Source organism: Plectropomus leopardus, chromosome 16 (assembly GCF_008729295.1).
Source record: "Plectropomus leopardus isolate mb chromosome 16, YSFRI_Pleo_2.0, whole genome shotgun sequence".
NCBI classification, from domain to species: domain Eukaryota; kingdom Metazoa; phylum Chordata; class Actinopteri; order Perciformes; family Serranidae; genus Plectropomus; species Plectropomus leopardus.
Window position 1 is genome coordinate 22,333,333 of NC_056478.1, and position 14,464 is coordinate 22,347,796.

Here is a 14,464-nt window from a genome sequence, read left to right on the forward strand (position 1 = left end):
AGTTAGTGTTTAATTTCTTAAGGAGGTAGACAAAAGCAGTTTTGTGACATTGTATCTATTGCTAGCAGATTTGATCAGTTGTAGCTAGTTAGTTTAGTCAGTTTAGTGTTTGGTTTGTCCATTCTTGGCTACTGTGGAAATATAGCAGTGCAACATGGTGGACTCCATGGACGATGACCCGCTCCCTATGAAAATTGAAATAGCTCATTCTAAGGTAATTGAGCTCATTGAGCAGTTCACATGATATTCTATGGAAATGCACACACAATAGTTTGCTTTTATCCAACAAATTAGTGCCCCCTCATGAATGACGCTATGTCCTCGGTGCATATTTATGTAATTAATATAAAGTTATGGACGTTAGGTTTAGGCAAGAAAAGTTACTATGGTAAGGTTTTGGGGGGAAAAAAACATGGTTGGGTGTCTTTTGATTTAGGTAAGTTAAGTTGCTGTGGTTAGGTTTAGAGAAGGAAACATAATGTGAAAATGACTTAAAGTTCACTCAAAGCTCACACTATTCCAAACATGCTTCTCCAGAGGTCTATCCACGAATGCATGACACATCCAGCACCCCAACCTTCCTCCTTTTAAGACCGTTCAGGACTGCTGTCTTGTTTGCACCTGTTGGTCCATGGGCCAAATGATTGCAGCCTTTCAAAGTAGACAGGATGTGTATTAACTGGGATGCAATACTTTTCGTAGAAAAATGTACATACAGTTTATGAGAACAGTCTGTGAAAACACAAACATTCTGTTTTCGGGTGATTATGTACTAAAGAAAATATTTTATATTCCATTTTTGGCAATATATACCCTAATCCTACACACTGGACCTTTAAATACTATTATATTCTTGATAGCTGCATACATGATGTCATTCTAAAAGACAACCTGTTAGGTTAGCCTGCTGGTAAATAGATTGGTTAGCTGCACATGCAAACAATTACAGCTTGCATTAGAGCAAACAAACACACTTTTAATCCTTTACACTTCTGCGTGTGTGTTTTTGGTATTGAAAGAGCTAAAGAGAAAAATACAACCCACAGCGTCTAATTCCAGTTACTAATATATGATGAGAAAATGACAATACGAGCAGGGGTTGACAAATGCCCGAGGATGTGCAGAATGCAATTTAGGCTTATGTCAGCTAATCCTTATGTACATTTTACAGCGTAATAGTACATTTGGATCTAATGTAATAGTCAGAAAAGTTAAATTATACTGCACATCTCTTATTTTAATCACATGCATATCTATAGCCTATCATGCACAGTTCTAATCGATGATAATGATGAAACATTTATTGTAAAACTGAATTAAACTGCCCTGTTTGTCTGTTTGTGAACTGTTTCTACATTATGAATAAATTCCAACAAAGCAATGCTCAAATTCAATAATTTAATTACCCACAGTGTTGCAAAAATCATCGGGAATCTTAAATGGAAGCCATAAAATAAACAGTTTGCGTCATCCCTCTGATTATGACAATGTGAAGTACCGCCTGCAGGTGCCACTCAGTCATTAAAATATTTTATTTCACTTCAGTTGAGCTTTGATAGATGCATTGACGTCACTAAAATTCAAATTGGTGCATTCATGTTCCATGGAAGAACCCTGTACTTCATATGACCTCCTACTGGGAATTACTGTTCACATCTGCCGGTAAAATCTATGAGAAGAGAAAACTGGAAGCTACACAGTTATTTTATTTTGAAGGTCACTCTTTTTTAATTTTTTTTTTACAAATGTTAAGTGCTTCTGAATGCCAGGACTAAATCTTCTCTTTCTTTTTGGATGAAACACTGACGATTTTGAGGAAGACCAGCTTTGTTTCAGGTGTGTTTGTGTGTGTGTGCGTGTGTGTGTACTTTATACAGACAGGAAGGCCCCATTGAGATCCAAGATGTCTTCGTCCAGGGAGTCCTGGTCATTTAACATTAGGTTTTTTTCTGCTATATAATCTCTGTGGGGCTTAACAGGATGTGGCACAGTGAGAGTTAACGTGCATTTGCACACCAGATGGTGGGCAAGGTTTTATTTTTTATGAAAACATGCAGTGTCATGCAAGCTGTGGAGAACAGCATCAGAATAGATGCTCATATATCATCATTCCCAAGATGATGGGACAGTGACTGCTGCTGACAGAACAGTAGATGCATACCAAAAACTTATTTTACTTTGACACAGATTCAGATGTTGGGTTGATGCGTTCATGTTGTGCAAAAAAAAAAAAAAAGCACTGTGGTGTAGTTGTCACAGCACTTTACAGTCATTATGTCTACATTATGTGTCATTATTTGGTATTTGTGTCTTTGTATGAAAGGTACCTGCAGGTGCACTGTATAAATGATATAGCGCAGTTATGTCATGTTACATGCGTTTAGTTTAAGTATATGCAAAATGTGTAGCTGTCATTTTGAGTCTTGTGCAAATGGATTTGGACTTTTGGACTATCATGCTTTATTAATATTGGTAACATGATTAATATAAAACTAAAATGTATTAGCAGAGTAACAATAATTTTGAATACAGTGCAAATATTGAGAGATAGAGACATCTTACAGTAAATGCAGGACTGTTACATCCATAGACAAAATACAATGCAGCTGTCTAGGCCTTAACCGGTATTGATTTTTAAATTCATTATATATGGGAATATATACCTTTAGTCAACTGAGCATGAAAAATTGCTTTGATTTTAAATATTCTATTCGTGATATTGTAAAGACATCTTGTCAACTCAGGGTGAGAACAACCAAACATCACTACACTATTAGGTGTAAAAACTCTATCTTTTCTTGTTTCAGTTTTTTAAAATGCTCATCACAAAATCTTTCCACTACAATATGTCAGCTGTGACATACCCAGAAAGGAGTGGATAATAAAATATATCTCAGAGAAGTGAGCCCCTGTTTACAATTCATTTAAATACGCTCAGCTGATGCCTTGATGATTAAATTTCATTTGAGAAGATGAGTTTTTTTTCCCCCTGATAAGTTAGATAGGTTGTTCTCTGTACTGGATGAATATTATTTGTCTAATTTTATGCATTGGACTTTTCAACAAACTAATAATTCAGTGACAGAGGAGCATACGTACGTGCATACAGTTGGAATAATGTGTCGCGGTTACAGTCGTTGCAGAGTGACTTTTTAACAATGGACAAAATCAGGAAAAGTGAAAACCTGAAACAATACACTAACAAAAATATAAAATATCCAACAATATATTCTAGTCATATTAAGGCCATATGGAGTATTCTCTAGCCCTTTGTATTTAAATGTCCTTTTAGAATATTTTTCTTTTACACTTCAATGCTTCACTGTCTCAATGCCTTTGACGCTTCATGTACAGCACTTTAATATATAATACTATGACATCAATCTTTTTGGCCGTTGTAACTTTTTAAAATATTATTGTCAAAGACCGTTTGACCTACTACTATTACTACTACTACTAATCATAATAATTTACTTCAATTTATATAGCTCCTTTTAAGGTACCCAAGGCCACTTTAAGGAGTAAGAAAACAATAACAACAACAACAACAACAACAAAATAGAATGAAAATATAAAACAAGATATGATGGATGGCCAGTGTGATGAGACCACAGCTGACTGAGAACTAGAGCTGAACTTAGCATATATCTCTGTCTGCATTTGTCTCAATCCTCAAGAAGACTTTTATTTTGAAGAAAGCCAGGTGAAGTAGTCCTCTCCTTTATGTGCCTCAAACATCCACATAATATGACTTGTCTTTCAAGTCTGACTTCAATTAACCCTTTGAAACCTGTGCAAATTGACTTTGTTTTAAAACATGGGACGAAGATGATGACCTAAAATTTCAGCAATCAAGTGGTAAAAAGTTACAAAAAAAATTATCTAAAAAATTACCACAAAGAAGTAAAAAAAAACCCAAAACAAGATAATATTAATATCTAATTATGATAAAAAAAAATTATAAAAAATAAATTATATAAAATTATAAAATTATAAAATTATACTACTACTACTACTACTACTACTACTACTACTAACATTTATAATAAAATCAACTATTTTTTTTGCAATTTGCAAAACATTTCTTGCGCTGTCCATCACTGCCTTTTTTTCATGTCGAACCAGAAATCAAACCAATTCGCTCACAAAGGTTTAAATACCTGTAAAATGCGTCTGAACACAGCAAAAAAAAGTTATGTCGATCCAGGTTTTAAAGGGTTAAACCACGGTGTTGCCATACCCCACCAAATATTGACATGTATACACACCCCTTGAACGTCACATCTCGATTTAAGCGTCATGTTCATCACGTTCACGTGCGCTCACCGTCCTTATTCTCCTTTTTCCCACAGCACGTGAAGGCAGCGCTACTCCCATCCTACGTGAATGCAGCATAAACTGTTGAGGTGATCCATGGCAACAGAGGAGCAGCAACCAACCGCCGAGCCTGTCCGACACACTCTTCCTCTCTCTCAGACATATACCTTCAATCTCTACACACTCTCCGTCAATGTAGCCGGAATGCACCGAGGAGGAACCACTCTTAACGGCTCCCGTTGACAAATTTCGGTATCAAGGTGACCGACCGGGAGCCAGTCAGCTGCCCGAACACGGTTCCACATCAGCGCCAGGTGACAGCAGACAGGACCCGCACCTCGGACCGCTAAATCGGACACATTTTTTCAACGGACAAGATGGTAGTAGCTCACGTTTCTGGCGCTTAAAAATAACAAAATTCACCACTCGGTGTTGCTATTATCCGGACTTGAGCAAAATGCAACCATTTTTTAACATTTTGTGGGCTAAAAATGCTTCGTATTTTTGATTAATTTTTGTTGTGTCGCGGCAGAAATCCGACACTGTCCCAGTCCTCTCTCCGCCGCTCGTCTCCCAACACCGTCCACTTTATTATTACAGCCCATATCTCTCCTAAGCATCTGAAGCATCATCGTGAAGATGGCGACTGGGTCGGGTTGGCAGCAGTATTACTGCCCTGCCGGTCAGGGGAAATTTACTTCATCCTCAGCAACCAGCATGTCCTTTCAGACCGGCATCACCATGGAATATACCCAAGACCTGCACCTGAAGATGAGCAAGAAAATAGCACAGCTAACTAAGGTAAGGAGTGTTTTTATGAGGCCTGCTCTCCACTCTCCCTGAGCAGTGTATCAACCCTTGGGTTAAACCTCGTACCGTCCGTTCTAGTGTGAGAACACGGTACCAAACTCCGTTAGGAATTTAGCACATTTAGTAATTCATCTCTTATTGTTGTACGAGACTTTCATGAATCACAATAGTTAGATTTTTCCCTAAATTTGAAGCATCTTTTAAAACCGTCGGCGTTCATACAACATTAAAAACAGGTATTTTCCAGATTAAAAATAATGAACTTTTAAAACTGACTAACATTGCTCCATACAGCCGTATGTTGGCTTGGGGGATAAGAGGTGAACTAATGATTAAAGTTGGATTTTAGTCAAAATACATGCTGCTTAGTATTTTAATTTTACACCTTATTAAAATGTAGGTACTATTTATCCTGCAAATGTATTAAGATCAGTAATAAAAGCATGCATTGAGATCAAACAGCACAGAAAGCTAAAATTATGAATGGGTTAGACCATTCACCTCCCGTTCTTGTATGGGAAGTCGGAACCAAATTCTCTTAGGAATTTTGCATATTTAGTAATTTATCTCTTATTGGTAAATGTCACTGTCATGAATCACAATATCTTGATTTTTCCCTTAATTTGAGGCATCTTCAAGAACTTTCGGCCCTCATTTTATTTAAAAAACACGCATTTTCCAGATTAAAGTAATTAACTTTTTAACAGTTGATTGACAGAGCTCTCAACAGCTGTCTTTTGGTGTGAGGAATAAGAGGTGAACTAATGATTAAAGTTGGATTTGAATGAAAATACATGCTACTTTGTATTTCAGTTGTACACTGAATGAACGTGCATCTACTGTTTGTTCTTAAAATGTTTTCACATCTGCAATACAAGCACGCGTTGAAGTCAAACAGCAAAGAAGCCTAAAATTGTGAATTCCTTTAACGGAGTTTGGTGGAAAGAACAGCACACTTGGGAGGTATGAGCTGCCTGAAGGCGAAAGCCCATCTCTTTTCAGATGCTGCATTCATCAATATTGGGTCATTAGCCACAGCAATATTCAGATCAGTCATTAATCACCTGTAGCAGCACAGACCGTGCTGGCATTTTGTTTTACTTGCACATGTTAATGTTGTTCTGGGGGCCTTATAAATAATCATGCAGCTAAATAAGGCACTTCCTCCAAACTTTGATCCTTCATGATGACAAGCAGTACTTGGAAATGAGACACAGATTGAGAATAAGACACATGCTCGCTGATATCCTGTTGCAGTACAATTCCCTCTACCCATCCTTATTTGCTTTTTAGAATATTTTATTATATGCTTTGCAATTCCCCTGTTATACCAGGCTGTGCGGTATGTGTGTTGAATATGAATTTGTGTGCCTTTTGATGTACATTACTCTTAAATCTTTATTCATATAGCATGCAATTCTTGGGGAAATATGTACTGTTCTCATATATATCAGTCTCAGGAGCTCATTAACAGGAATTAGTTAATTTAAACATTTTATTTGCTTTGGTCCAGCTGACAAGGATGTTTTATTTCTACACCGCAGAGCGTACCTGTGGGCTTTCAAGGGCATTTCAAATGTTTTTTACCCTGAGGTGCAGTGCTTTCATCTCTCACTTGCCAAAATGACAGGGTTCAAACTTCTAAGGTGGAGTAGCGAACCCCTCCACCACATTTACCCAGGGTCAAAGCATGTTTGTGGTTCAGGTATGTCATTATCGTCAAGCTGTAGGTCTAACAGGGCCTCACACGTGTTGCCAGGTGGCTTTTTTTGGAGAGGTCTCCTCTTTGCTACCGAAGACTTTGACGCCTCGACTTGGTTATACCCTCAAAGGATTTGCCACTGACACTAACATAAGATTTGTGCTCTCAGTATTTCTCTTTGTTGCTGAGAAAGTGGAGGCTAGAGAAAAAAAAAATCATAATTCAGCAGCCTTGGGCTAGGTGTGTGCCAAAGCTTAGTGCAGTGTGGGCTCTTTAAAGTCACATTGAAATGGAAAAAAGTCTTTTCACCTTGTTTGCTAAGTCTCTATACCATAACATCTATATCTATCTGACAACAATGTCAAGGAAATTGTATGCACACATACTTTTTGTTTTTTATGCAAAGGTATTCGTTGCTTCTTACTTTTAGTTTTATTTTACCAGTAGGCCTTGACCCTCTCCCATTATATAGTCGACTAAAGTCCAGAAACGACTAAGCAATCACCTATTGGTGTAGACAACATACAAGCAATTGTGATTGCTATGGTTGAAATTCTTATATGCAACTTTGGAAATTTCCGTGGTTTCAGAGTGGCAGTTTGGTAAAGGGAATAGCAGCACATGTTTAAGCTTACCTAAGGAATCATAGTTGTGTCACAGTGGATGAATTCAATTTGTTTTGCTGAATCCAGTGCAAATTTAATAAGCATTTGGGTTAAAATTTGTTTTAGAAGGGGAAATTATGAAGACGGCTATGTTATGCATCACTGTTTGTTCGACAGCATTTAAATTACTATACCTTTCTGATAAAACTGCTTCGTTTTAGCCATGTTTAACTTAAATATGTCGATTTTGAAACGCAAAAAGGGCACAGAACAAACAACACCATAACCAAATCTTTACAAAAGAACATGTTTATTCAGTTAATTATGCACAATATTGCCCCATCAGCTTTGATAGATATGTTTTACATATGCACACTTATTAGCACGTAGGTTTTGTTTCAACACATATGACACATATGGGAGTTTTAGGAAATTCATTCACTTAATTTCCTGCATTCTGATGATTATTAATTCAAGAAATGTGTTTATTTTATGCATTAATTTGATAACTATTGTTTTGATTTGTCAAAACAATAGTCATCTGCTACTTTCATGTTTTTATAAGGGGGGGGACAAATGCACGTTTAAATATCAAGGGACACATATCTCCTATTTACACCTTTGCACAATTCAGTTCTTTCAAATTTAAAAAATTCAGTTCTTTCAAAATTAACACCGAATGCATGGTCATGCAGATAGGGTTATAAAGTTGAGTAAAAAGCGTTTTTTGTGTTGTGATATGTCAGTTCAGGGACAGTTTTAGGGGCCTTTTCTGTGGCTGTGCAGGTGTTGGGCATTTGGATGAGTACATAAAAGATTCCAGAGCTGACATTTCCCACAGTACTATGTGATACATTTTCTTGTGCTATACATCCAGTGAACCATGGACTAATCCATCACAAAGGGAAAATAAGAAACTCAAGCATAGTGGTTAGAAAATTGCTCATGAAAGGTCCACTGTGTTTCTGCTTTATCTTAAATAGCAGTGCATTTCATATCTCATCTATTTCTTTGATGATGGCATCAGAATATTACCACGTAGAAGCTGAGCAGGGTAGTATTTCCATCATTTACCAATTAAAAACAACGGTGAACTGTATTTTCACATGGCGGGTCACATGATTCCCACAGGCGTCACATCTGAGCCTCGCATCTCCCGTGCCTTGTTGTATTAAGCCACAACAAAGCAGGGGAATGGGCCGATAGCATGCAGGCCATCTGCTCTCGCTGACCGCTGATCTCCGTGGGGCCAGAGCTGCATTCAGGAATAAATAGCAACCTTGATTCCTTCTCTGAGCGGCTCTCTGACACATTACAGGCTGCATGATTTCCAGCTTGCGGTGTCTGAGGATGACTCGAGAGTGATTGAGGCATCTGAATTTTTTATCTCATACTTTGACTGGCCTACTTTAATCCTGAGTGTCTTTTTGTGTTCTCACTTTGCATATGATGATCAGGACCCTTTTAAGTTCTGACACTCTTACATTCTGAATTTCCCATTTCCTTGTTATATTTTGGGGCGTTTCTTTGACTGGCCTCCTCTTCTTTGAGTTTTATGATTTCTGATGATTATCTGCTCTTTAGAGAGCCACCAGTACAAAAGTACAGCGTGCAGCAGCGTTGTCAGTTCGGCTTTGGCTCAAGCATCGGCTCTATACTCTTGTGCAGGGACTTCATGCTTTGTCAGTAAATCAGCCATTGATTGCTCTTCTCCTGTGGCATTGAATTTCACGATTTGTGATGCAAGACTTGTTTGCTGCCACTGTTATTTAAGACTTCTCGCAGTAATTTTTAATCCCACAAAGCTGCTTTCTGGCCCTTTTGTGTAGTTGGGTCTCGGCAGGGATTTTGCTGTCATAATTTTTTGGAAAGCCGTATTTCATAAGTTATACTCTCTCTGATGGTTTTGCCTTTCATTGTAATGCCTCTGTCAAAAAAGGAGGTAACGTAGGGGGTTTTGCTGCTATGGCAACAAGTTTTATATAAATTATAATTCAGGGCAATGGCATGTAGGAAGTGGGCTGAGGATTTTTAAAGGAATGAGCCTGATTTTGTAGTCTGTCCGCAGTAAATCAGGGCTGAAGTTTCTGGTTGTTGTCTGAGCGCAGGGAAATGGAGCGGGCAGCATGTCATTTTGCATCGTCAGGAGAATGCCTTAAAACAAATGTATTACACAGCGTGTGTGTGTGCGTGCATGCATGCATGTGTGTCATCATCAGCAACGCCTGACTGACTTTAGCGTCAAAGTGAGTCAGAAATAGATCTCTGAGCTCTCCATGTATTTCTGGACGAAGGGATTGAAAGAGACAGAGATAGTGAAATATTGTAGTTTGTGTGTGTGTGTACAGTGCTTGCAAGTCGTATGCTGCAGTACTGCTGCACCACAAACATTTACAAATTGGTATTCAAATGCTGACAAACATATTTGTAAAACTACTTTTTAATGACATCATCTGCTAACACCCTCCTGCCTGCGCCTTCGATATTTCTGAATTTCTGTCAAGCCCAATGATGCCCAATGATTTTGGGCAGCTCACTCAGGGAACCGGCTATGTCTATATATGTGGGTGTACCAATACAGTACACTGCACCGATATTGGCTTCTTTTAATTGAAATATATGAATGGGATTTTAAAAAAGAAAAGGCATCGAAACTACTGGAATTCAGGGAAACCTTATTCATGCTGATTCCACTCAGATATTCATGAGTGTGACTCAACTGTTGTACATGGTGTGTACTGTAGTGCAAAACCTAGACGAATCCAAACTAAGATAGAGAAAGGTCTCGGCAGCCCGTTCTCACTTCCGATTTTTCAAATACTGCCACTTGGTCTGTGATTTTGGCAACACATGCGAAAAACAGACACTTTCGCAACAGTATAACACACTGCAGGACCCCTTCAGTTTGCTGCTGGTAACAACATAATATAAGGAGCTAGACAGTCCCTATAGAGTGGGCGGAAGGGGAGGTGGATGGGTCCAACAAACCCCAGACTTTCATCCATGAGCCCATTGTTCAGATCCAGTATGAATGTTGAGCCCTGGAACGTCAATAACACTGAGTGTGTCATAGGTAGATGTGAAAGTCCACAGACCAAGCAGCTGTAATTGATGAGTTAGGATGAAAATGTGTTTGACGAGGTGTTTTCCTCTGACAATGCATGAATTTTTGTTTAACTATTATGGATCAGCATTGATCCTTTTGTTCACACAGTCATTTGTTATTCATGTTTTTCTTCATGCATCCCCCATCCCAGAACTGTCAAGTGTTGCTCCTCTCTGCCTGTGCTTCTTGCCTCACACCCAAAATAGATGGAAAATCACACTAACTGCAGTTATCTATTTTTATCATATCCCCAAATTTCATATTGGCCAAGTGCCTGTTCAGTATTGCAGGAAAGAAGTGATTCTAAGTGGATACAGATGTGCAAAATATTGACAGATAAGAGTGCTGTTTTCTATAGGCTATAATTGGAGAAATGTCAGTCTGCACGAGTCCCGTTTGAGTGACTGTAAATAATGGCTGAAAATACTGCTGAAAACACGCAAATACGCTGTCACCACTCATCAGCAGCGCTAAAGCCAAGATGCACGTGTGTGTGCTTGTGTGTGTTGATGCCATAATCCAGGGGTGGTAGTGCAGTGATCTGTGTAGCTTGGGCAGGGTTAGAGAGCAGATGGTCAGAGCAACATGACTCCAGACTTGGGAATAGAGTAGGGCTGATTCAGGAGGGATTTCTAAGCCTGATACTACTCATTCAAAACCCCTACCAATACTTAAAAAAAAAAAAGCAGTATATATTTCATGTTCCAATATTTCCAGCTGTAGGCAGAGACTACCAGACTGCATTAAATAGAAGAATGTAAAGAGGAGAAGCAAAAAATAACACTCACTGGGAAACAGCAGCAGATCTGGATTAAAAATTGGATCTGTCATCAGTCTGGAGGAGCGGGCTTGACTAATGTCAGACTTTTTTTGTGTTAAACATGCTTTAAGTTGGATGCAATTATAGTTTTTCCTGCAACTTCTCAGGGTTTTTAGCCACGGTACAGATTTTAAATGGCTGTTCACAAGTCCTTTAGGAAGGGTTGACCCAGTAGATGGAAAGTAACAGTTGAAGATAGCCAACATTAGCCAGTAACAGAGTAAAAATATAAAAGGTAGGAATTATGTTACTCAAGCCAGGACTGGGCAATATATCGTTATTATATCAATATTGTAATATGAGACTAAATATTGTCTTATTTTTGGGAAAGTTTAGTCTTTTTCTGGTTTTAAAGGCTACATGACAGTAAAGTGGTGTAATTTTCTGAACTTATCAGACTGTTCTGGCTATTTTATTATTTGTCTTTACCAATTGTGTCACTATATCTGCATTAATGACTATTATTATCCCGAATCTAATTGTATAAGTATCTTGTGTCAGTACCAATATTCAACCCTACAATGTTGTCACAATATCTATATTCAGGCATTTAGTCAAAAATATACTGATAATTGTTACCCTCCATATCGCCTAGCCATAACTCAAGCACATTTACTCCCCCAGCCGAAAATAAGACACCAGTTGTTTCTGTCATGGATCCAACCACCAGCAACGTAGTTACAGTCCAGTAGACTCTTGTGTGCTTTCATTGGCTCGCTGTGTAGTGTTAGTAACATTAAGAGGCTTAGACAACGAGGTAATTTGTAACGACGATCGTGTCCACTCTGGGCAAATCAGTCAAGTTGTGGAAAAAATACATTTCCTGCTTTTTGTATGGCTCACATCCAACATGACTTTAAATTTTCGAATGATACCGCCTGCCTGCAGGTTCATTTAACCGACTTATGTAGTCGCATACCTCTATTTTTCATTTCATGCAATATATGAATTTATCACTTCCTACCCTTCGTTTGAATCATGCATCTTAATAGTCATGTGATTGCATACAAGCAATAAAATGTTTGAACATTAAAAATATATGTAATCTGTACTCCTGGAGAGTGGAAATCACCTTGAATACTCCAATTTTACTTCTGCCGTTACTATTATTACAGTTGTAAAATTTGTATTGCTACTGCTACTATCCTCTCCATCTGTTACTGTTGTTACAACATTGCTAGTCTAAACTTGGGCAACAAAGAGGAGCCTGGGCTATAAAAACCTGGATAAGATTATTTTAATTAAACAAAAATGAAAAAAGCATGCTTCCAAGACACCGATTAAAAGCAGTTACTGTGAATTAGCTGTTTGTGTGTAAAGAAAATGACAGATCCTGCTTTCACACAATTTTTGTTGTCTTTTAGATCTAGCATTTACTGTGTGTAAGTGTGTGAGTGGTGTGCAAGGTGAGAGAGGTGACAAAACATGCTGAGTGACACCTCATTAAAAGCTGTTATTTATCACAGAAAACAGGAAGTGCGCGGAGGAATGATGTCACCGTTTCGTGTCCTTAGAGTCTGTTCAGGAGGTGGCAAACTGGAAAGATTGCCCCCTCACAGAATCTGAAAGTGCCGGGCCATGAATTTCAGCTTTGTAATCTCTAAATATAATTTTAGGAGAATGAAAACACAGAGGAGATTGGTGTGTGTGTGTGTGCCTGTGTGTGTGTTGGTGCGCGTGAGTGTGTAGCGGCCTGCTACTGCTGTGAGGAGTACAGCTTATTAACCTCTGCAGGATGCTCCTTCGCTGATTGTCACAATTCACTGTCAGATTTCATTAAGATACGCCCAATACCCCCCCTACACACACACACACACACACACACAGACACACACACACACACGCAGGGAGAAAAAATAGGGGGAGAGAGAGGTGCATATTGGCCTCAAGCCGTATCCAGTACAAATAAAACACTGCTGACATGCCTGTTGACTTACACAAACATGCTTGGTCGCACACACACATACACAGTTGCTCACAGATTCGCAAGGTGTGTATGGAGCTTGATTTGATGAGTCACTGTTAATGTTTGACCTTGAATGTCTCCTCAGCCTTCGGACAGCCAGAAGCCACATTGCTACTACTCTTCTCAGTTGGGTGGGTGCAGCAGACAACCGTGTCGCAGCAACAGGCGTGACACAGAGCAACGCCAGTGCGCGATTGGCTGTTATGTCTTTATGTATATACAGTACATATATACACACGGCTGATTTATCAGACAAATATTCTGTTGGCTTTGTGGGAAGTCTCAGTCGGTCAGTGTCTTTTACCTCCAGCATGATGGAGGTTTGTCTGTAAACAGAGCCAGTGTGTTTTTATTATTACTGTTATGAGATGTCTGACCTGAGAGCTCATTCCAGCGTGGTGTGGAGGGACTGTACTCAACAGACTGTAAAAACTGCAATGAAAACCGCCTCACTGATTCTCTGAATGACTAGTGTTAATGTTAGGTTTGGGATTTTTTTGGGCATGACATTACATTCATTGTATCACAATATATGGAATACTTTAATCCAGAATTTTAACATTCCATTGAACGCATCACACTGTCAAATTCTATTGATCTGTAGCTCTACAAGCTTGAATTATGACCTGCTCTACATGATATAACTTCTGTTGTGAATTGGCACTATATAAATTAAAATCAACTTGACTTGAATTTAAATCTGAATATGCATTGTATTAATTGTGTATTGGACGGGGCAATATGTCTATTATATTGTCATCGTGATATGTGATGTAGTCTTAGTTTTTGGTTTTCGTGATATGGTAAGTGTTTTCTTTTCCTGATTTAAAAGGCTACATATCCACATTACTGATGATTATGTATCAAAAATCTCATCATGTAAATGTTGTGCAGGAGCACCAATAGTCAACCGTAGGACATTGTCACAATATCAATGTCAAAGTGTTTGGTCAAAAATATCGTGATATTTGATTTTCTCCATATCGCTCAGCCGTTGTGTAGAAGCCGTCTTACATTCTGATAATATTCAATAAAATATTAGTTTAGATATCTCTAAAAAAAAAAAAACTCTGGTCATAGGCTTTAGGGCTGGGTATCGTTATACCAAAACCAACAGAGTCCTTTATTCAGTTCCTAA

The 14,464-nt window shown here is 38.4% G+C and overlaps 1 protein-coding gene across 2 annotated transcripts in view; it reads left to right on the top strand.

The window, feature by feature from the left end:
- The first annotated feature begins 4,343 nt into the window (after window positions 1–4,343).
- fam184ab (family with sequence similarity 184 member Ab) overlaps window positions 4,344–14,464 on the top strand; it is a 169,673-nt gene continuing 159,552 nt past the window's right edge. For both annotated transcript variants that reach the window (XM_042503815.1, XM_042503816.1), the window contains exon 1: window positions 4,344–5,118. In XM_042503815.1, coding sequence (XP_042359749.1) covers window positions 4,957–5,118 — 162 coding nt within the window. In that variant the 5' untranslated portion in view covers window positions 4,344–4,956. The remainder of the gene's footprint in view (window positions 5,119–14,464) is intronic.